Source organism: Zalophus californianus, chromosome 11, assembly GCF_009762305.2.
Source record: "Zalophus californianus isolate mZalCal1 chromosome 11, mZalCal1.pri.v2, whole genome shotgun sequence".
NCBI lineage: Eukaryota > Metazoa > Chordata > Mammalia > Carnivora > Otariidae > Zalophus > Zalophus californianus.
This window is the reverse complement of record NC_045605.1, coordinates 55,838,834-55,861,744: the sequence shown is the minus strand read 5'-3', so window position 1 is coordinate 55,861,744 and position 22,911 is coordinate 55,838,834. Positions and strand designations below refer to the sequence as shown.

The 22,911-nt window shown below is 38.4% G+C and overlaps 1 protein-coding gene across 1 annotated transcript; it reads right to left on the bottom strand.

Annotated features, from left to right (window-relative positions):
• Positions 1–1,439: 1,439 nt before the first annotated feature.
• On the bottom strand, positions 1,440–22,572 carry THAP12 (THAP domain containing 12). The gene is given in 16 exon segments (XM_027578689.2): positions 1,440–1,574; positions 1,576–1,710; positions 1,712–1,879; positions 1,881–2,093; positions 2,096–2,218; positions 2,220–2,536; positions 2,539–2,887; positions 2,889–2,915; positions 2,917–2,994; positions 2,997–3,169; positions 3,172–3,329; positions 3,331–3,376; positions 4,761–4,797; positions 8,699–8,806; positions 12,392–12,512; positions 22,342–22,572. Coding segments are annotated over 16 exon segments (2,277 nt in total). The 5' UTR covers positions 22,431–22,572.
• Between the last annotated feature and the right edge of the window lie 339 nt (positions 22,573–22,911).

Genomic DNA, 22,911 nt, shown 5'->3' with positions numbered 1-22,911 from the left:
CCCTGTCCCTGACAGGGGAATTGCACTGCCAGCTATCATTAAGACCTGCACTCTATAATGCACCCCATCCTGTTTTCTGAAACTCAAGTAACACTAACATATCCCAACATAAAATAATTCAATGACATCTCGGCAATTATATTAATTCATTTACATTTTAGCTATCAACAATTTCACAAATCTTGAAAATTTGTAACGGGGTCATACAGCACATAATATTAAAAAACATCAGTTAGATAAACCTTATTTAGGAAATTTCTTAATTAAAATGTCTTTTATATACCCAAGTAGTAAACCATATGCCACCCCCCAAAAGACCCCCCAAAAAAGCCATCTTCAGTTGTGAAGGTGATATTTTTGAAAAAAGAATTTACCACAAGAATCCATTTTGTCCCCACCAAAAATAATGTACCTGAACTTTAAACAAAATTCACATTTTATTTAGGTTGAAATAAACTATACAAAATTGATTTTCTTCACCAAAAGTAACAGCAATATTTCTGTATATTCCTAGATAAACCACAAAACATTTATTTTTGTAGGTTTTCCAGGTGTTGTTTATAAATCAAGACGAGGCAGTAGATATAGTCGTGGGAAAAGACAGAGGGAAAACAGACAAATCAGTTGTCAGTATCCCATGGCCTTGATCCTGGCTTGACCGTGAACACAGGTGTTCAACATATACCTGCTAAAAAGCTTATGAGACGTAGGTGTTCTACATACACTTGCTAAAGAGCTTATGAAGATGTAGGCTCAACAAAGGAATGTAAACAGCAACTAATCCAATGTGGAACAACAATGGCAGGCTCTCCCATTCAAACTTTACCTGCAGCTAGTTCCTTTAAGTTTACTTGAGAAAGACAAAATCTCTACTGCAATCCTTGCCTGGCAAGCTCACGTAAGCTCACGTGTTTCTCTCTCTCCTCTGTCTGGTAACTCCCTTAACTGTACCATTTACAGATTTTTAAACAATACTAACACTCCTACCTTTCAAAGGTCACTCTGAGCTTCATTGTAACATTTTATAAAATGTACTCCTTCCTCCCATACCTCTTCAAAATCTTTATCTTCTAAGAACTGCTACTCCAATACAGACAATTGGATCAGTGACAATGTTTTATCTAAAATGATTAACTGAAACAATTCCCAAGTGCCATTAGCAGAGATCCCACAGAAGTGTAATGTGGCACCTTTCAAATGCTATCTTCTGGAAACAGGTATGTCTCCAAAGCATGAGAGTTTAAACAGGGGCCATTTATACAGGCAGATTATCAATGGCTAATGTACTCAATGAGGAGGTCGACAGGTCCAAGATACTCAGTGATTAAGTGGCCTACATACACCTGACAGCTTTTCTGTAAGATGTTTTCAAATTTCTTACAGATTTTTCCCTAATATCAAACATAAGAGAAAGCCTACTTTAAGTCTTTTTAGGTATTCTAATGGTTTCTGGAGTTATCTGTAGGAAGCTCTGACTTTGTTGTATAGAGTTTGATGTATGTGTCCATCATTAAATCCAGATCATGTTTTATATCAAAATTTATGTTAAGCAAAGCCAAGTTACTTGACCTTTGAATCTGTCAGAGTGTTCCTCGGGGATGCTCTGAGACGCTTCCGTCCATTTTCATAGCATTCATTCTCACCCTTCATCACAGGAAGAATACAGAGGACTTTCAGCAATGCATAAACACTAGGAAAACACTTGATGTCCTGGTAGATGCAGGGCTTCATAAATGGTGGATGGAAGCTCATATACTTTCCCTCTGTGTTTCCACTTGATTCTCCAGCAATGCAGCTCAGCTGAGAGTGTGTCGGGATTGGGCAAGTCACTTCTGTCTTGTCCAGCATGGTGCTCCTCCGATGTATTAAATTTGAGCTGGTCCCTTGACAGAGGGTACAAGAGATAAGCATTTAAGAGCTTTGAGGTGCTGTCTGAGAATATTTCTTTCAGTTCCTGAATATATGTGTTCCACTGTTGGAACACTTAGAGTTTCTTTATAGTAACTACTCAGAAGTGAGCTGAGATTTCCAGGTTACCTTGCTGGGCCTCTGCGGAATTTCCAGGGAGTTTCATACTGAATATCAAGCTTAGTTTGCCAAATTTGTGCGCTTCTTCGAACAACAATTTTCTATTGAAAACTTCAATATTTTCCATCACTTCATTTAGTGAATGCAGCACTGCAGTCAAGCTACTGGCTGCAAAGAAGACATCAGAGGTTTAGCCCTTGAAGGTTTTTCCCAAAGGCTCTTGTAAAAGATAGGACATTTTTAAGAACAACAATGGTCATGATGAAATCAAAATCTGTTACTGCACTGCAGAGAACAGAAGCTCGACCAGCTATACAGTTATTCCATCTAATATTTGTATCACTATTTATACCATCTAAACATAAAACAAGTGCTTGTAGGAGGTCCACTAAAATTTCAAAGGCATCGTGGCTGCCTGTCCACTGAGAATGGCAGATTTCCTTCAGTTCTTTACCCTTTTCCTCATTGTTTTGAAAGAGGACAGAAATTACATTGTCAAGCTCCAAAGCAATGTGGAGATCCGATGGAAGAAAGAACAAACTTCCTCAATTGTTCCCAACGCAACAGATACTCCCACAACAGGCACTGATTTCGCCAACCACATATTTAAGGCACAGGAAGACCAAAGTGTGTAGACAGCTTGGGGATATTTCTCTAAAAGTCTAGAAGCAACGACTTTCATTTTGGAAGAAAATCCACTGGACACAATGTAAGCCTGGCCACGACAATACTCCATGTTTAACCCCCACCTCTCAGTTACCATCGTGTGAAATTTTACAGCCAAAATTTCTACATCAGGTTCATAAGGCAAGAAGCCCACAAATTCCTCTCTCAGGTTAGGAGATTCATCAACAAACCTCAACCAACACAGGCAAGTGTTCTTCCCCCCGCTATGTCCACTACATCATCAGTGATGATAGAAAAGAAGTGGGAGTCTCTCACTTCCCTGAGGGTCTCCTCCCGAATATGCAGCTCTCACAGATGTCTAGCATCTGTTTCTGCTGTGTTTTCGAGCACAACAATGTGTTAACTGCTGTTGTCTCAAAGCGCTTTCTCAGAACCTCTTCGCCAGAATGTATCTGGCACTCCAGCAGTGCTTGGAAGTGATCAGGAGTAAAGAGACCCTCCGGGATTTCATCAGTTCATGCCCATCCAGAGGTATGTTTTGTTTTCCCATAAGAATCAAAATTTCAAATAAAGATTTTAAGTATTCTTTGTTTTCTTTCTCTTCAAGGGTTAAAGGTAAAATGTCTTCATCCTGTTCTTCACACCCTTCTTCTGCACTGGGATTCTGAGCGTTGCGTTGTTGATTCTTTATGTTTTGGTTCCTGTTCAGAAGTTTCATCGACTGGAAAACAAAGGATTAATTTTATAACAGGCTCATGAGGAAACCATACAAACAACAAAAATTTCCATTTTTTGACTGGTTAAATATTTAAATTCACAAACTCATCCATTCAACATTCACAAGGCACCTAGTGGACCACAGACTAGGATACAGAGTTACAATAAGACACACACTAGAGGAGGAGACAAAAACCGTATTACAGATATGCCAACAGAATGTAGAGTATATGCAGGCAATTTTAAGGCTAATATTAGACTACTAGACGTATCAGCCCAATCCCTTTGTATTTGGATAGGAAAACCGAGGCTCTGAGGTTGGTGCCCTGCCCCACTGTCATACACACAACGCTGCCAGTCCTGGACGCTGTGGTCCTCTCTAGGCTCATTTTCTAATCATCATGGAAGAATAGAAGCTCCAACAACAGAATGAGTATAGCTTCCCAAATCCAGCACCCTGCCTCAAGCCACTCTCCCTTCTGTACAGATTCACTCTTCCCTCCTTTGCCTGACTCCAGACTCTCTCATCTACAGAGAGGGGAAATAATAGTACTTACCTCAGGACTACTGTGAGAATTAAATCAATTAAGAAAAGCACTTCGAATATAACACTTAGCACACAGGTCATAAGACTTATATTAATAATAATAGCAACACAGTAGGAGGAGGGCACAGAGAAAGGAGGAATAATAGCAATCACTGTCAAGAACAAAAACAACTTCTCGTCCTCATTCTTTGGTGACAGAGGTCAGCTATCAGTCCCCGCAGAAAGGCTTCTGACGGGCGCCTGGGTGGCTCAGATGGTTGAGCGTCTGCCTTCGGCTCAGGTCATGATCCCAGGGTCCTGGGATCAAGTCCCGCATCGGGCTCCCTGCTCGGCGGGAAGCCTGCTTCTCCCTCTGCCTCTCTCTCTCTCCCCGCACCCCGGTCTCTCATGAATAAACAAATAAAAAATCTTAAAAAAAAAAAAAAGCTTCTGACTCCTACCCTCTATTAGGCTAAGTGTTCCCACAGCATTTACTCCTTAAAAATGTATCAAGAACTTATTATGCACCACACATTGGGTGGACGAAGATTCTGCTCTTGTCCTTCCTGCTGCCTCTCCTTCCCTACCCTGGGACACTGTCGGTGTGCCTGCCACTCCTACCACACCAAGAGCACAGCCCTAGTGGGGAGAAGGCAAAGTGCATGGCACAGTAGCACTCAATCAAGAAACTAAACTAACACTTTAGTCTCACAGACAGTTCCAGCCCATGGGACAATGCCTACCACATGCTTACATCATTCTCACGGCAGGTTTTGGACATAAAACGTAATTATTTGTCCTGACCAGGTCAAGGCCTTTTTAAAAGGCATTCAGAAGTTGAGTCATTAATACCATCACTTACTTTTTTTCTGTTTCAGTGTCCTGATTTCATCTTCACTCTAAATGACAAGAAAAAAGAAAAAAAATCTTTAAGAAAACTGAACTCTAGCACATCACTGTAGACTCAGAAGTAAAAAGCATATCTTGACTCAAATTTAATTCCTTCAAGAGCATAAATTCCTTATAAGGAAAACATTCTTCAAACATAGAGATGACCAGAAAAACCAGAAGTATAATTTACTAATGACTCCAAGCTCATAATAAAATACTGGAGAGCAAAGAAAGCATCGTTTAACTTACTTTATACTTAAATCATCATAACTTTGGGTTACAAGTGTTTGCTGGCTAATAAAAGGCATGAAAAGTATAGGATGGGCATTCCAAGGGGTCACAAATCATGTCCCCCCTCAATCCAATCCTGGGGGATGCCATGTAAGAGAGAGTTGTTGGATCCCAGAACCTAACAGAAAAGCTATGAAAAATCCCTGGGGAGCAGAGAGTAATGCAGTACCAGTATGGAAAAGAGAAATGGATGCACACAGCACAGAGGGCCAAGTGGGACATACATACCGGGTTAGACCGAGGAAGCACTTCCCAGTTGTATCCTTTTCTCTCCCTCTAACCCCCCACAATGCTTAAATCACAACCCACCCCATTACTATTCTGGGGCAAGGCAAGCAGCAGTACCAAGTGACAGCTGGAGTTAACAGGGTACCTGCTAGGCAGCATGGGAACATGATATTGCTAAACAAGAACTGTCAACAGGCTAGCCAAATCCAGAACATTCCCTCATCCCGTGAACTGCAGCTGCAAGGATGGCAGATCTGGAAGAGCATGTCTGCAGTAAGGTATCTGAGGTTCCCAAGGGGCAGAATACAGGGAAATGATAAGCTACAGGGTGGGAAGTGGCCGACTGCCTCACCCCTGGTACATATTACTAAGAAGAACGCTGATGTGGAGGACTGTTGTGGAGTGTCAGCATTCATCTATGAGAAGTCCCAGAAAAACAAATAAATAAATAGAGGGAAAGAAATGCATGAAGAAATAAAAACTGAGGATTTCTCAGAACTTAAAGATGTAAATCCAGATAATTAAAAAAACCATCTAGACCCAGTTTAGCAAAATTTAAAATGTCAAATATAAAGGAAAAAAACTAAAGACTTTGAGTGAGAAAAGCAGATCTAAAAAGGAGCAAGAATCAGGCCAGAGCATCATACTTCAATAGCAGTAACAAATGCAAAAATCAGAAAGCATCAGTATCACACAGACTGTATATATCCTCTATGTATCACTTAATAATAACACTCCAAATAAAAACTACAGTATGGTTTTAAAAAATAAACCTATGCCTGGAAACTAAAAACAAAAATAATCCTATGTTAAAGAAATAGGGGAATACAAAACACTTCTAGCTAATCAATGGAAGCACTACATGTCTAAAATTGTGGGATACAGCTAAAACACACTTAGACATTTACAGCTTTGAATATACATAAATATGAGCTAAACATTCAAGAAGCCAGAAAAAGAGCTAAAAAGTAAATCCCTCAAATCAAGAAGAAACCGGTAAAATAGCTCACAAGTGCAGCAATCATTAATAAAAGTAACTACTATTTCTTTGCAAAGACTATTAAAATAATCTTAGGTTCAGAAAAAAACAAGCATTCCAAAATCCTAGATGCAGTTCATGAACTCTTGAAAACAAATGAAACACAAGAAGAGAAAACCAATAAATAAATCAAAATGGCAATTAAAATATTCCCTCACCCATCCCAAGCCATCTGATGGTTTTATAGTTTAACTTTCAAGAGCAAATAGTATACACCTTAAACAAATTTGTCTAGAAAAACTGAGAGGAAAAAAAGGAAAGCTATCCAACTAATTTTATAAGGCTAATAGAACCTTGATATCATAACTGGATAATAGGAGTACACGAAAAAAGAAAATTACAGGACAACACTTAAAATGATAAATGCAATATCCTAAGTAAAATATTAACCAACTAAATCAAACAAATGAAGAAAGATATACTGCAATCAATTCGGGTTCATCACAGGAATGCAAAGATGGTTCAACATCAGAAAACCCATCAATGTTATTCACTGCCTTAAAAAAAAATCGTGAACTTTTCTACTCAACAGATGCAGTGAAATCTTCTGGTAAGTTCAACAAGTTATGATAAAAATTTTGAATATGGAGACTAAAAGGGAATAAAAGGAATTTCCTTAATAAAAATTATCTAACAATATCAACAACAAATGTCACACTTAATGGAACAAGACAAATGTACCAGTGGTGACATTCCTGAGACTATTCAACACAGCACTCTTAGGGGTGTAGTAACTGTAGTTACTAAACAGCAACACAGGCAACAGAAAAATTTTAAATTATAAGGATTGGAAGTGGAGGATGATACAATCAACTGCATAGAAAACTTGGTGGACTATTAGGATTAATAAAAAGGGGTCTTCAAAATTGCTAGAAACAATCTCAACCAGAATACATAATCTATACCAACAAAAACGACAGTGTATTTAGGAAGTAATTTAAGGAAGAATGTACATATTGTTCTCTTTTAAAGAACTGCAGCAAAAACCCTGAAGTTATTTCAAATTTTTTACTTTGTGCATTCCTAAAAGTATTTTTTTAATTTTTAATTTATTTTAAAGATTTTATTTATCTGAGAGAGCATGAGCCAGGGTGGGGGCGGGGGAAGAGGGAGAAGCAGACTCCCCACTGAGCAGGGAGCCTGACTCCGGGCTCGATCCCAGGACCGTGAGATCATGACCTGAGCGAAAGGCAGACACTTAACCAACTGAACCACCCAGGCACCCCTAAAAGTATTTTAATAGTGTTTTCAAAGAACTAGTATTTAGTTTTGTCAATGATTGCTATTACTTGATAGCTGTTTTTTTCTCTTTATGGATAGGTCTAATTAATATTGCAAAGATGGTAATTCAAAACATTCATGATGAAAATCCCCATACAATTTATATAAGACAAAAGAATTCTCAAATTCACCTAGTGGGATAAAGGTCCACAAATAGCAAGGACAATTTTGAAAAAGAAGAGTTAAGAAATCACTGTATTTGAAAGTAAGATATATCATAAAGCTATGGTAATAAAGACATACAAACTCCAAATGGATCAAAGATGTAAGTATGAAAGGTAAACATAGAAACAGAAAAAATGAAGAAAATTCGATGAATGTTGCTTTAAAAAGCACACAGTAGGCAGAATGAAATGAGAAATATTAAATACACTAGCATGGATACCAAAAGGAGGAGAAGAAATGGGAATGGTAATAGTGGAAGGAGGAAGAAAAATAAAATAAGGGTCTTGCTGGTGGCAACAATGACAGAAAGTCATGGACTGAGGAGTCTCAGCAATTTAATGCTGTTCACCTAATGTCAACAAAAAACCAGGTAGGTTTCAATCATTAGAACTAAAGGGTATCAAATTCCTATTACTATAAAAACACGTATAAATGATGCCATATACAGAGATTTAAAAGCTTTTTCTAACCCTGACAGTACTTAATAGAGATAGAACCATTACTTCTAGGTAAAAGTATCCATGTCTTAACTTTTATACTTTCCCTTTCTTTATCCCTTTGTGCTGAATTCTGGAAATATCCCTCAACTCCACTTTCCTTACTATAAAAGAAAAGGTAGTGTTTTTTTGGGTTTTTTTCTTCCCAGGAAGGGAATGTGCTAGTGGTCTAAAACTGACAGCATATTTTGGCCCAAGTCAATGAGTATCAACGGGCTAAATTTGAGAAAGACTTTCCAATTTAAGTACTAATCATCTCACATCCATGCTACTTCAATAACCACAGCATTCACTTCCCATGCTACCTGTGAAATAGAGAGTAACTTGGGTTCAATTTTAACATGAATGCATCTATATTTGATGTCACAGTATTACGGGGGTGGGAAAGCCAAAAGCACACTGACGTACCAATTCTTTTATTCGTTTTCTGTGTCTACTATGTGGATTGTTCAAATGACTGGTAAGATCAAATATTGTTGGTATTGCATTATCTCGAAGAACTGTCCTATAAGGACTCTGAAAAAGAAAAACGTGTTAATTCAGAGACAGTCTGTAAGAATGTATTATTACACATAAAGAAAATGCTATGTTAATGACTTCCCCAGTACTCCTTCAACTCCAGCTCTAAAGTGTAGAGACTTGCAGAATGACGATGTCAATCCAGATTAGCTTATTATTTCTAACTCAATTTTTGTCTTTGCCCTTCTGGCAATCTATTTTCAAAAAGGAATGGAATTGATGGTAGGCATAAAAAATAAAATGTATTTGCATCTTGCAAATATACTTCTAATTCATCCTCCCAGCGACTTTGTCTGTTCTGCCCTTCCATGAGCCCACCAAATCTACAGTAGGCACAAAAGTTTCTCCATCTATCGCTTTGTATGTTCTTTAATAATTCTTCCCTTCTTTACCTGCTGTTCACTCCACTTTCACTACTATTACTGAGAAGCATCAAGTATAAGGAAATAATATGGGACTGCATGGGACCCAAGAGACCTAGGAACTAGTCCAAACTCTACCAGTTACTCACTATGAGATCCTAGCCAAATATTTTCCCTTTTTGGACCTCAAGTTTCCTCTTCTGAATAAAATTCAAGTATTGAACTAGACCAATATTCCCCAAAATGAAATTATTCATAAACTAATGATAACACTTGCATACCATTATCTGGCACTTTTACATAATCCACTCATTTTTAAGTTAGAATTGTCTTAGACAATACAGACTATAAAATAATGATTTTGATGAGCTAGTTACATACATACATATTTTTTTAAAGATTTTATGTATTTATTTGACAGAGTGACAGTGAGAGAGGGAGCACAAGCAGGGGGAGTGGGAGAGGGAGAAGCAGGCTTCCCGCAGAGCAGGAAGCCTGATGCAGGGCTCGATCCCAGGAGCCCGGGATCACGACCTGAGCTGAAGGCAGATGCTTAACGACTGAGCCACCCAGGTGCCCCTAGCTAGTTATATTTTTTAACACATACTGTGAAACTCCTAAAATAAAAATTGACTAATGCGCCACTTGAATTCATTCATAACCATGATATGCCTAATTGGACTTCTGCAAACACTGAACTAGGTATTTCTAAATTTCTAATTCTAAGTTCTTATCACTGAAGGATGATTATTCTCTATTCTAATTCCTGTTAACCTAATCCAACCTGGCTAGAAGCTGGATGCATACTTAGATGTTGACAGTCTTCAACAGCCAACCCAGAGGTCAGGTAGGGACAAGAAGTTTATTAACAGGAAGAGTAACAGATGAATAACTGCATACATTCCCCTCAGCTAGTCCAAAGAAACAGTGCCTTTAATCTCTTCAAAGGTCTACACTGATAAAGACAAACACTCTTCTTTTTAAAAAGCTTTCTCGGGAGCAGTGATTGTTTCAAAGCTGACTATTAAAGCATGTTCAAACTATATGTCAAACAAAAATAACAACTATATTTTTTTCACCCAGGGAAGGAAGGTTAGGATGATATGAAGAAAAAATATATGTAACTAAAGGGAACACACTATCTTGGGTTTTATCTCAAGAGTTGTTAAACACATTTGGGAAGTATTTCTATTCAGATTCAATATTTTCCAGTTCAACCCCATGCCTCACGGAAAACACAAAGAAGAAAACTTTTTTTTTTTTTTTTTAATCTATTTCTTAATGACACTCAGCTTCTAGTGCTGGGCCAATTATCCTGAGTCTACTAGGAATTTTGAATCAGAGATTGATTAGGGACACAATCACTGAAGGGAGCAAAAACTATACTGTACCCCAAACATCGCATCTTTCCTGCTTAGCAAACAAACATGTCACAACATACACAGTCAACTCTTGATATCTTACCAATTACTGAATAAGGAGAGGAGGGATAAAACATTCTTAATGCATTTCTTAAATTCAAATCAAATTAATTTGCCATAAAGCAAAGATATTACAGACCAAAAAACAGAACATGAATTAAAAACATGTTGCTTTTTATAAATACTGATTTATAAGTTCACATGCGAAAAAGAGCTATATTCAATTTACGTGCATGACAGTTTTAACTCAGTATCACGATTTAACCTTTAACTGCTGAACTAAGGTTTGAGCATAAAGCAGTGATTTTACTCTAGCATCAAAGATAATATTTGGCTTTGGTTGAAGTAGCCATGAATGTTTACTGATGAAACCTTCAACGCCAAACTAATAAAGTCAAAACTCTCAAACATTTGGATATAGATATCATATAAGCCAGTTTTTAATAGCAGTATCTTCTTCTACATGTGTAGAAAGAACATCTTCTCGTATTTGCATTAACTTATTCAAGACTGAAGAATCATGTGGAAATTTAAAAAGCAAAAATAGTTCATCTTTCTGTCCTATGCTGACTAAACAAGAATATGAGTGAACTATAATTTTACATTTCTCACATTAATCTTACTAGAATTGTCTGTTAAGTAGACCATATTTATTACTAAAATAAAAATGCATATGTCTTGTATATTTAAAATAATTTGGGATATTTTTACTTAATGTCAAGAACATAAAAATAGTTTGCCTTTTAAACATATGAAATCCCTTATTTTGGTTGATCATTATTACCCTCTTAACAAAGCAAGGCAAAAATATCCCTCAAATATTTGTGATTAAACTGTTGAACCGGAATTGGCTCACCTCCCAATGACTTCACAAGTATCTGCTTCAATTAATTTTGAGAAATAAAATAACCCAATCATTCTTTAGTTTTCTGATGCCTCTGCAAAATGTATCTGAAAAAAATATCAAAATAAATTGCTGCGTAACAATATATAGTGTATCTTCAAATCAAGTTTATGTCTATCCCAATATCTGAGATGATACATTAGTTATACCTAAACAAGAATATATTATTTAACAAAATTGTCTTCCTAACTAATTTTTAAAGTGTTTCAAGTCTGCTTCATTTCGATCAAATCTGCCCTATTTGTGTCTCTTATAAGTCACAGCAACAACAGAATCACAGCGGGTTAAAAATCTTAAGATCTCAGGAATTATGTGGTTTAATCATTAGAATTTGGGGCCCAGAAAGGGAAAGTGACATGGCCAAATTCACACAGTTAACAGTAGTAAGGGTGAGAGACCCAGGTCTTGATACGAAATTGAAAATTACTGATGGAAATTTTTTTCACATTAAATATATGATTTGCTTCTTGTAACTTGCACATAAAAATTAAGGGTTGGTTCTAACAGTACATATGGAAACATGAAAACAAAGAGCTACCTTTCTCAATGAAGATTTCACTCATAAAAAAAGCTCTGGAGAAGTTGCTCCAAATAAAAACACAACCTCTACCCTAAACAAACACTTTAATATCCAAAATTTTCTGAAGGCTGCATTAAGCAACATAAAAGTGGCAACCTCTGGTGAGTAGGAATGGGGCATCAGAAACGGGGGGTTAAAAAAGATCCCGGGTTTTTAAGAACAAGAGATACCAATTAGCTCCGAATTTGTCTTCAACTTTGAAAAAAGTGGTGGGGTGCAAGGATATACTCCAGCATTATTAAATATTTACATTTCCAACCAGATACTGAGTGAGAGAGAGAGAAAACAAACAACTCAAGCCCTTCTATTACTTACAGTTCTACAGATCATAGAGGTCTCAAAGTGTTTGGCACATAATCGATAATGTTTATTTAGTTGATCAGGTGTTTTATCTTCTAAGTCCGCTCTCCTACAATTCTCCACCCACTTCTGGCATCTATAAATAAAATCAAAATACAATTATGAAATATGAGTTCAACATTTTTATTTCAGCATTCAGCTATAAGGCAAATATGTATTATAGACAATGGATTCCTGCTCTCCTCTCCCTGCAGAACGTAATTTGGAAAAGCTGATTGATACCAAAATGAGAGCCAGAAGAAATCTTAGATATCATTTAGTACATTCAATTACAGACAAGGTTAAGAAGTAACTTGCTCAGAGTCATGCACAAAATCTGCAGTAAAACTAGAACTTCAATCTGTGTCTTTCAATTCCCAGGACATCCTAGCACCAGAGAGGACTTACTTATCACTAGTTCAAGCAAAACGTTGCACAACCATGAGACCCACGGCCTAACATTCCCCTCAGGATTTCAACTTAAACAAGGATATAAAAGAACATTGCAAAAAATCAGTAAACAGATGTTCTATAAATCATTGGAGTTTCTTCCAGGAGCATGATGCCTGTGTTCATATGCCTTATTATAAACATGACTTATTATCTACAATATGTACAGACTAGGTTGCAAGCTCCATGACGGCAGGGATTGTACCTACACAGTCTAGTACACAGAAGGTGTGGAAGATAATGAACAAGACAAAGTCCATGCCCTCTTGGTGTTCACAAATCTGCAGAAAAATAATTAATAATGACAACAATGATGACGATGCATACTAAGCACTTACTATGAGCCAGACACTGTTCTAAGTCCTTTACAAAAGGGTACGTTATCCCCCGTATGCAGATGAAGAAATGAAGGCACAGAAATGTTAAGTAATTTGCTAAAGCTTACAACTAGACTTTTCTTTCCTTCAGTCCTCAAGTTTCTAGGAATAAAAATGCTGTCACAGCCACAAATTTGAAAACGTAATTCACTCTACAATCGCATCATAGTATATTCTGTCTTAATATTACAGTTTACCCCTACACACACACATGCTGACACTTAATTCTCTCTACTCTCAATATGTAAAACCATGGTGAAATGTTGATTATCTAACTGAAAGTAAAACCACACCTAAATTGTACAGCATTTCATTCAACCGAGAAGTATTACTGCACAGTAATGATACCTAAGATGTCCATATTTTAATATTTTTACACAGTTGTGCACTATGATTTCATAAACATTTCATGTTTCAACATCCAAATATTTAGTACAGAAACTGTCTCACTAAAAAATAATTTGCCATACTGCTACAGCTGTTTGTTTTTTAAATCTTAGATCTCTGAAGACCTTCCATACAGAATGGTACTGTCTGTATTATCTCTGAACTAAGTTGAGACAGCTTTCTGATACCACAAACATTCAGATTCAATCAAGAATAGACTGGGCAGATAGCCCAAATAACTACATCTATGTCTGCCATATCAATACCTAGAAGTAAATCTAGTGAAAGATGTGCAAGACCCTCTAATTGAAAAAGATTTAAAATAACTTTAATAAATGGAGGGATATACAAGTTCATGGACTGGTACACTGAATTCTAAAGATACCAATTCTCCTCAAATTGATTTACTGATTCAATATAATCAAAATCCCAAAAAGTTCTTTTGTGCGTGTCTCTTTGTGTGTATGTGTGAAAAGGAGAGAAAGGGGAAAATGACAAGATAATTCTAAAACTTTTTATATAGAAATTCAAAGAACCAATAGGCAAGATAATCTTGAAAAAAATAAGTTGACTTACGCTATCAGATATTAAAACTTATTATAAAGCTTAGTAAGAGAGTGTGGTACTGGCACAGGATAAAACAATGAAACAAAACGGAAAGCTATGGACAAAGTTTTTTTCAATACACAGTGCTGAGTCAATTCGATGGCCATATGAAAAAATTAATCTTGACTCCTACTTTCACACCATGTGCACAAAAATAAGTACCAAGTGCACTATAGATCTAAATATGGAAGGTAAAACAATAAGCTTCTAAAAGATAACACAGGAGACTATCTCCATCACCTTGGCATAGACAAAGATATCTTAAAGAAGGCAAAAAAGAAAGCACAAGCTCTAGAGCAAAAGATGAATTAATTTGGCTACTTTAAAGTTAATAACTTTTCTTCATTGAAAGAACCCAATGAAGAGTGAAAAGGCAACCTATAAAATGGAAGAAGGTATCTGCAATACATATATCCAACAATAGATTCATATCCAAAATATGTATTTAGAACTCCCACAGATAAATCAGACAATCCAATATAAAAATGGGCCAGAGATCTGAACAAGTAACTTACAATAAAAAGGTTATCCAGATGGCCAATACACATGAAAAAAACGTTCATGGAAAAAAAAGGGCTCAATCTCACTAGTCATCAGGGACATGCTAATGAAAACCATAATAAAATATTACTACATACCTTCAAGAATGACCACAATGTAAAAGAGATAATACCAAATGCTGATGAGAAAGTGGCACTCTTTGGCAATGGGAATGAATGAACTAGCTAGATCCCACAAACATAATGCTGAGTAAAATAAGCCAGTAGTACATCTATGATTCCTTTTATAAGAAGTTTAAGGATAGGCAAAACTTGCACCCGGCTGGCTCACCTGGAAGAGCATGCAACTCTTGATTTCGGGCTTATGAGTTCAAACCCCATGTTGGGTGTAGAAATTACTTAAATAAATAAACTTAAAAAAAAAAAAAGAAATCAGATGCCATTAAAAAAATAGGCAAAACTAATCGATGGTGATTATGCAGAAAAAAAGTTAATATAGGAGGCCTGAGATTGCTATCGTTAGAAAGGCCTGCTTGTAAGGATGCCCTTTTGATTGGTGCCTGGAAGAAACCAGGTTAATAAATAGTTCCCTATATCGACATAAAACTTTCCCTAACTGATAAGGTGGCTCATTGTACTTAAGACTGTGCAAACAACATGATTTATTTTTTTTTTAACAATATGATTTATACCAAACATCTGCCTTCCTTCTTGTTGTCTAGAATTGTAACATACGCTTGGCAGAGTGTGTCTATGTGACTACATCGCAATAAACACTTTGGGCACTGGATCTCTAATGGGCTTCTCTGGGTAGAAACATGTTCTATATCTCAAATGTTACCTGGGTATTCATTTCATAAAAATTCATCAAGTCTAGACTACTAATTTTACACTCTTTTCTATGTATGTCATATATCAATAAAAGATTCCCTCACTCTGTCCCTCATTCTCAATAACCAACTAATCTAATTGTATCAAGTAGGACAGTGGCTCTCACTAGGGATAGTGGCATAATGACTGGGAGGGCCTCAAGGGAGAGGGAGTTTGGGATCTTAGTAATATTCTATTTTTTTTTTTTTTAAATCTGGGCGAAAGTTTCATGGACAGGTCACCCTGAAAATCCAACAAGCCACACAACACTTATGATTTGTGATTGCCTGTGTATATACATTTTATATCAATAAAGTTATGAGAGTTATATATGACTACAAGCTTTTTACATACATGTGTGTACATGTATGCGTGTGTGTATATATATGTATATATACTTAAATACTTTTAAGGATATACATAATTATCTCTCAAATCGACCACTGTCTCCCCTTTCCTAGCTCTCCCTGTCACTGTTCTGTGCCCTGTACTCCCGAACTCTGTAGCCTTTTCCCTTAGCAGAGTGAAATGATTCTCCGAATCCACCCAGCTTCAACTGGTCTTTTGCCTTTCCCTAACCCCTTCTCCACGCTGCAGAGTAAATGTTGTTTTTTTTTGTTTTTTACAATTTTATTTATTCGAGAGAGACTGAGCACACATGAGAGAGCACAGTGGGGAGAGAGGGAGAAGCAGACTCCCCAGTGAGCAGACAGCCTGACACGGGGCTCACAGGGCTCGATCCCAGGACCCTGGGATCAATGACCTGAGCCGAAGGCAGACACTCAACAGACCGAGTCACCCAGGTGCCCCTCAAACGTCATTTCTTTAAGGAAACTTTTCCTGATTCAGATGTGTATACATATGGGTATGACTATGTATATACACACACACATAGGAAAGACTCCCCTTCCTCTCTGTATATGGTCTCTCAACACCCTTTATTTATCCTACTGTATATTATTATCATGAGTATGAACATGCCCTAGTATCTCCCTTCTAAAAAATTCCATTAACCTGGACCCTCTGCATAGCAAAACTAGAGCCCATTTTCCCTGTCTCCACTTTATTTCACATTCTTTCCTCCATCAATTCCAAGGAGGCTTCTGCTTTATCTCTTTTCCAATGAAACTGCTCAAGATTATGAATTATTTCAATCCTGCCAAATCCAATGGTCATTTTCTATCATTTTAATCACCCTTCCAGTATTATTTAGCCTTTTAATTTATTTTTCCCTATGATGGTCTCCTACTTGCAGCATTTTCAAAAACGTATTTCAAGGAACACTAATCAACTGTTCCATTAAAATAAAAAAAGTTTTATGATCAAATAAGTTTCAGTAATATTACATATTTTATCCTATATCATGTTTCTATGGGACTTTGAGGACATTAGTTAATTTCTCTGTGCCTGCTTTGTTCATCTGAAAGCAGGGACTATCTCAAAACCTACTGCGAGGATTAAATGAAATAATGTACATAAAACACATAGAACACTGCCTGGCACAGAGAATATGAAGTATTCTATAAAAAGTATTATCATTACAACTCAAAGCATTGGTTGGAGGATTAGAGGAGATATGAAAGCACTTTAAGATCATATTTTATAGATGTGATTCTCAAACTTCACAGTCTTTTTACATTCTCATTGAGGACCCAAAAAGCTTTTGTTTATCAATATTTATCATTACAGAAATTAAAACCAAATACATTTAAAACATATTTATTAATTCATTAAAACTCACAATCCCATTATGTTAATACAGGTAATATTTTAATGAAAAATAACTGCATTTTATAAAACAAAAAACATTTAGTGAAAAGAATGGCACTGTCTTCCATCTTTGCAAATCTCTTTAATGCTAGATTCTCACATCTGTTTTTGTATTTAATCTGCTGCCATATGCGGTTCTGGTTGAAGTATATGAAGAAAATCTGGCGTCACACTGCTATGTAGTCAAAAAAGGTAATTAAAATATTCCTCCCTTACCCACATTACTATGGATATTCTTTAATACTACACCAAAACTCCACAAGTGGTGGTTTCTTAAAGTTGAGTTGCGATGTGGAATCTGAAACCAGCCCAATGAGCTTTTTCACTCTATTACATTGAAATCTGCTGGTGTATCTTATACTTTGAATAGGGCTTTTATCTGTGCATGTCTTTGTAAAATTATGAATTGGTCAATCTGGAAAATATCAGTCCAGTCAGTTATGCAAACACCATTATACAATTTATTTAAAAAGTCATGTTTATCAATATCACCATCAATCTCAACAGAAGTCTTAGAGTTGTCAAGCTTGAAGTGGTGCATATAAATTTTCCAAAATTCTAATTTTTGCTTGAATGTCAATTGTTTCCCTTGAAGTGGCAGGCTTTTGTTTATTTCTGAGAAAATATCTACCAAACACTGGCATCTGTATAACCATACTTAGAAAATTTTAGAAAATATTAACAGACAACTTATCAGAGCAATGATGTTACCATGTTATGGAGCTCCTCAGAAACTCCAGTGCACACTCCTGAAAGAACGAGTGTGAAAAAGGCAAATAACGTCAGTGTTATTATGAAATAATTTTACCTTGTGGACTCCTTGAAAGGGTCTTGGGGGACCTTCATGAGTGCCCCAAAAAACACTTGTTTTACATTTTACAAGGCAGAGTACATCAATTCTCAATTAACTTTGATTAAATTGCCAAAAGAACCTTGGAAGACCTCACCACCTGAGGGGTGAGTTAGAACTAATTGCCTGAGAAGGAAGAAGAGGGCTTCAATTGCCCACCTCACTCTAATAGGAGCAATTCATCAGCTCTACTCGTACCTTCATCTCATCTGGGGATGAGCTGCCCCCAGGTTCCTGCCAAGCCTTGGCATTAGTCAAGCCATCCTGGGGCGACCCAGATTTAGGCAGGTTTTTTTTTTTCCTTTAAACTTTAATTTTAGGTAATCTATGACCTCCCTACCACTGCCCTAAAGGGAGTTGATTCAATTATTTTATAGTTAAAAAAAAAAGGAAAGGATAAGTAATGGGGATAAAAGGCACAGCATACGGAATAGAGTCAATGGTATTATAACAGCACTATATGGTGACAGATGGTAGCTACGCTTGTGGTGAACATGGCATAATGTATAGACTTAGTGAATCACTACGTTGTACATCTGAAACTAATGTTGAACATTGTCAACTATACTTCAATTAAAAAAAACTAAAATTAAAATAAAAAAATAAAAAGCACATTAATGCCACTTTTTCTGAACCAATAAAAGGTACTATATTTTGAAATTCTGCACTGCCCTTTATTAACTACACTTTTGAATTTTAAATTACTTCAAATAGCTGTTTATAAAAGTGTCCATGGAATTTACAAATATAACAAAAAGGAAATGTACTATTTAATAGCATTAAATATACTATATTTTTAGTTAACAGTATTAGTTAACTTTTCAAGGATAGGGTGGCAATGTCACCTTTTATCAACCTTCCCTACAACTCATTTACAGAAAAAAATTATAATAACCCTAAAAATACTGTTGTTAATTCAATACACACTTCTGAAAACTACTTCTTTATTATAATTAATTCTCGACACGGTGAAGAAGAAAGTGTCAAATACAGAAGAATTTGAAATCCTCAGTAAGAGGAGATTTGGTCTGGATAAAAAGTTAGGATCTTGAAGATATTATGTTAACTAAAATAAACCAGATATAAAGGACAACTGTATGATTCCATTTACATGAAGTACACAGAACACACAAATTCATGGAGACTGAAAGTGGGTGGGGCGGGGTGGGGGGAGGGAAGGAGTTACTGCTTAATGGTACAGTTTTTGCTTGGGGTAATGAAAAAGCTTTTTGAAAGGGATTGGCTGCACAACACTGTGAATGTAATTAATGCCACTGAATTACACACTTAAAAAATGGTTAAAATGGCAAATTTTGTATCTTACCAAAATGTTTAAAAATTAATAATGTAATATATACTGAATATACATTAATACTGTATAATGTATATTAAAGTGCACTTAATACACATTTTAAATGGGTGAATTGTATGGTGTGTGAATTATATCTCAATAAAAATGTTTAAAACAAAAGTTCATAATTTGGTCTCGAAACATTCAAAGGATTCTGACATAAAAAATGGCACAGATTTGCTCAGTGTGACTGTAGGAACATAACTAGGACCTCCAAAGCATAAATTATAGGGAGACATAATCCCACTCAATACAAGAAAGAAACAACAGCCAAAGCTGTCCAAAATCTTGAAATGTCCCTTCACAAAGCAGAGAACAGTCTTTAACAAAGGCCCACCTGTCAGGAATGCAAAGGGCCCTAAAGGGCCCATAAAATACCTTGATAATGGAATGCAAAATTGTGTCTGACTTTTCTCAAGTAAGGTCCTTATATTAGATTCTCAAAGAGGACAGACTGCACTAGATCTAAAAATTTCTTCCAAATTTGAGACTGTACACCCCTATAGGTCATATTCCCTCCCCTCTAAGGAGTGTAACGAAAAGAGCATTCACTACAGTATACGGACACAAATGACCTGTGGTCCAGAATCAACTAATGTTGCCCTTATTATGCAAGTGAAATATACTCTCAAGATTGCCCTTGGGCTAAAATTTAGGTAAAAGGAAGATAATGCGTAATGGGATAAGGCCCAGTCAGATTCAGATGTTCCTCTTCCCTGCTCCCATAGAACCCAACAGCTACTCCTCACTCTTCTGAGCTAGTTCATCCTCACCTCCCTGAACTTTAAACACCAGGAATGCCCCAGGGCTCAATCCTCAGATCTACTCCGCTTTATTTACCCCAGAGCATGACTTTAAATACCCTCTATAAACTGAGAACACCCATATTTACAATCTCTAGTTTGAAAGTCTCTAAATTCCAGACTATCTTTTTATGGTTTAAGCTCTAAAATATTTAGGTTACTGATCTAAATATGGGCCATTTTGAGTTCATTTCTGGATATTCCTGAACATTTATTAAACTCTTCAAACTTCACATGTCCCAAACCAAACTTTTAATATGTCTCCACCAAACCTGTTCCTCCCAGTCTTCCATAGCTCAGTAAATACTCAGGTTAAAAAAAAATCTTGAGTTATTCTTGACTTCCCCTTTTCTCTTACCAACCTACATCTAAACCATTAACAGATTCTGTTGGCTTCACCTTCAAAACGTTTCTCAAATGCCAACAGTTAACCCCCTCCTCCTCTACTAACCTGGATTACTGCAATCAAGCCTTTAACTGGTCTTCCTGCTCTCACTTTTGCTTCCCTACAATCTAACAAGCAGCCAGTGATCCTGTTTAAAGTAGTCTCTCTTCTCTAAACTCTTGGATGACTTCCTGTCTCGCTCAGAATAAAGGCCATAATGCTTTACATGGCCTAAAATATCCTACACAATTCACCCCTATCATACAAACACACACTGTTTTCTGATTTTTTCCCTCTCTCTCCTTCCTTAAACCAGCTCTATTGTCCATGGACTTCTGGCTGTACCTGTAACATGCATGCCCTGACTGCATTTACTGTTTCCACAGACCAGAAGGCTCTTCCTCTAGATATCTCCATGGTTGGCCTGCTCACCTACTTCTGGTCTTTGCTCAAATTCACCTTCTCAGTGAGACCTTCTCTGATCACCCTATTTGAATAGCAATTGTGCCTCCCTTGCTACTCCTTATTATACCCCCCAACATTTGCCTTTTCTCCATAGTATTTATCACCATATGACATATTGTATATACATACTTGTCTATTTTCCTCCACTAGAATATAAACTTCAAGAGAGCAGGAGCTTTGATTTGGTCATCCGTACACTCCCAGTGCTCAGAGCAATGCCTAGCACATGGTAGGCCTTCAATTAATATTTGTGGACCTAATAAATAGGATGCTATATTATAATCGCCTTCTTCTATATCTGTCTCCTTAACAGACTGTGAGCTTTCTGCAGGCAGCAACACTGTCTCTCTCACATCTGAATTTCCAGCACCAAACACTAGTGCTCGGCACACGATAAGTGTTGGTTTGAAATGAACGCATCAACAAGGGAAGCCAAGGAAAATTCTTCAGACTTTCACAGTCCCTACTCTGCCACTCTTTAAATATAAGTCAGAGTGTGGGTTACCTCAAGGAAAAGACTTCAATACCAATTCCCACGCCCACAGGCGTATACCCCCCCCCCCTACCCTCCGTTATCCCCAAGATAACCAAGTGAGACAATGAGTTAACGGTCAGAGCCAGAATTTGAACCATGAACAAATCCGCTGGAGGAAGTACTTGTGACTTGACGAGATCAAAGAAGGTGACCGGACTCCAAAAAGAAACACTGTCCCGGGGGTGGTGGCAAGGAGAGGGAAGGGCCCTGGTGACCCCAACCATAGGATCCAAGTGCCTCTTTTGACAGCTAAGGAAACTAAAGCCTAGAGGGAAAAGCGACCTGCCCGAGATCACCCAGCAAGCTAACCAAGGCGAGAACCCAGCTCATCTCGCCTGCGCGCCGCCCCAGTTGCCTCTTCCTTCGGGTGGTGCCCGCCGCGCCGAGCCCCCGCTGGCGCACGTGCTCCGAGGTCCCCGGGCGCCCGCCGGCCCGCTGCTCAAGGCCCGTTCCCCACCTGCCGCCGAGGCTGGGGTCGAAGACCGTGGCCCACTCCCCACGCAGCCCCGGAGCCGGCGGTTGGCAGCGCGCACCGCGGAGATGGGCCCGGGCTGCCGGCTCCGCGCCCGCCGCTTACCTGGCCGGATCCCGCGGGAACCTGAAAAAGGCCAGGTCCGACTGCGTGCTCTTCCTCGTGCAGTTGGGGGCAGCGCAGAAGTTCGGCATCGTCGCCCACCCGCCGGCCGGCCCAGCCCTCCCCTCCCCGCCTCCTCAGGGCAGCCCGCCCGCCCGTCGGGGCCGGGGAGGGGAGCCAGGCCGGCCGGCCGGCTCGGCTAGGCCGGCGCGCCGGGGGGAGGGGCGGCGGGCGAGAAGCCGCGAGGGGCAGGAGGGGCGCCGCGGTCCGAGGCCGGGCTGGGGACGCGGCTCCACAGTGCTGTGAGCGGCCGGGAGGATTTACCGCCGCCGCCGCCGCTGCCGCTGGTGCACCTCCCGCCCGCCCGGGACGCTGCCGCCTCCTTCCCACAATGCACCCTGGCGCCCGGGGGTGCCCTCTCTTCCCTCAGCCTTCCTCCCCCGCCCCCTTCTTTCCGCCGACTTCTCCCCAAGCGGGCACGCGCAAAGAAGCGCGCCGGCCCGGGTGTGGCGAGGTGGAAGCGAGGCCTGGCGCGGGCTGCCGCAGTGCGCCTGCGCACAACCTACCCCGCGA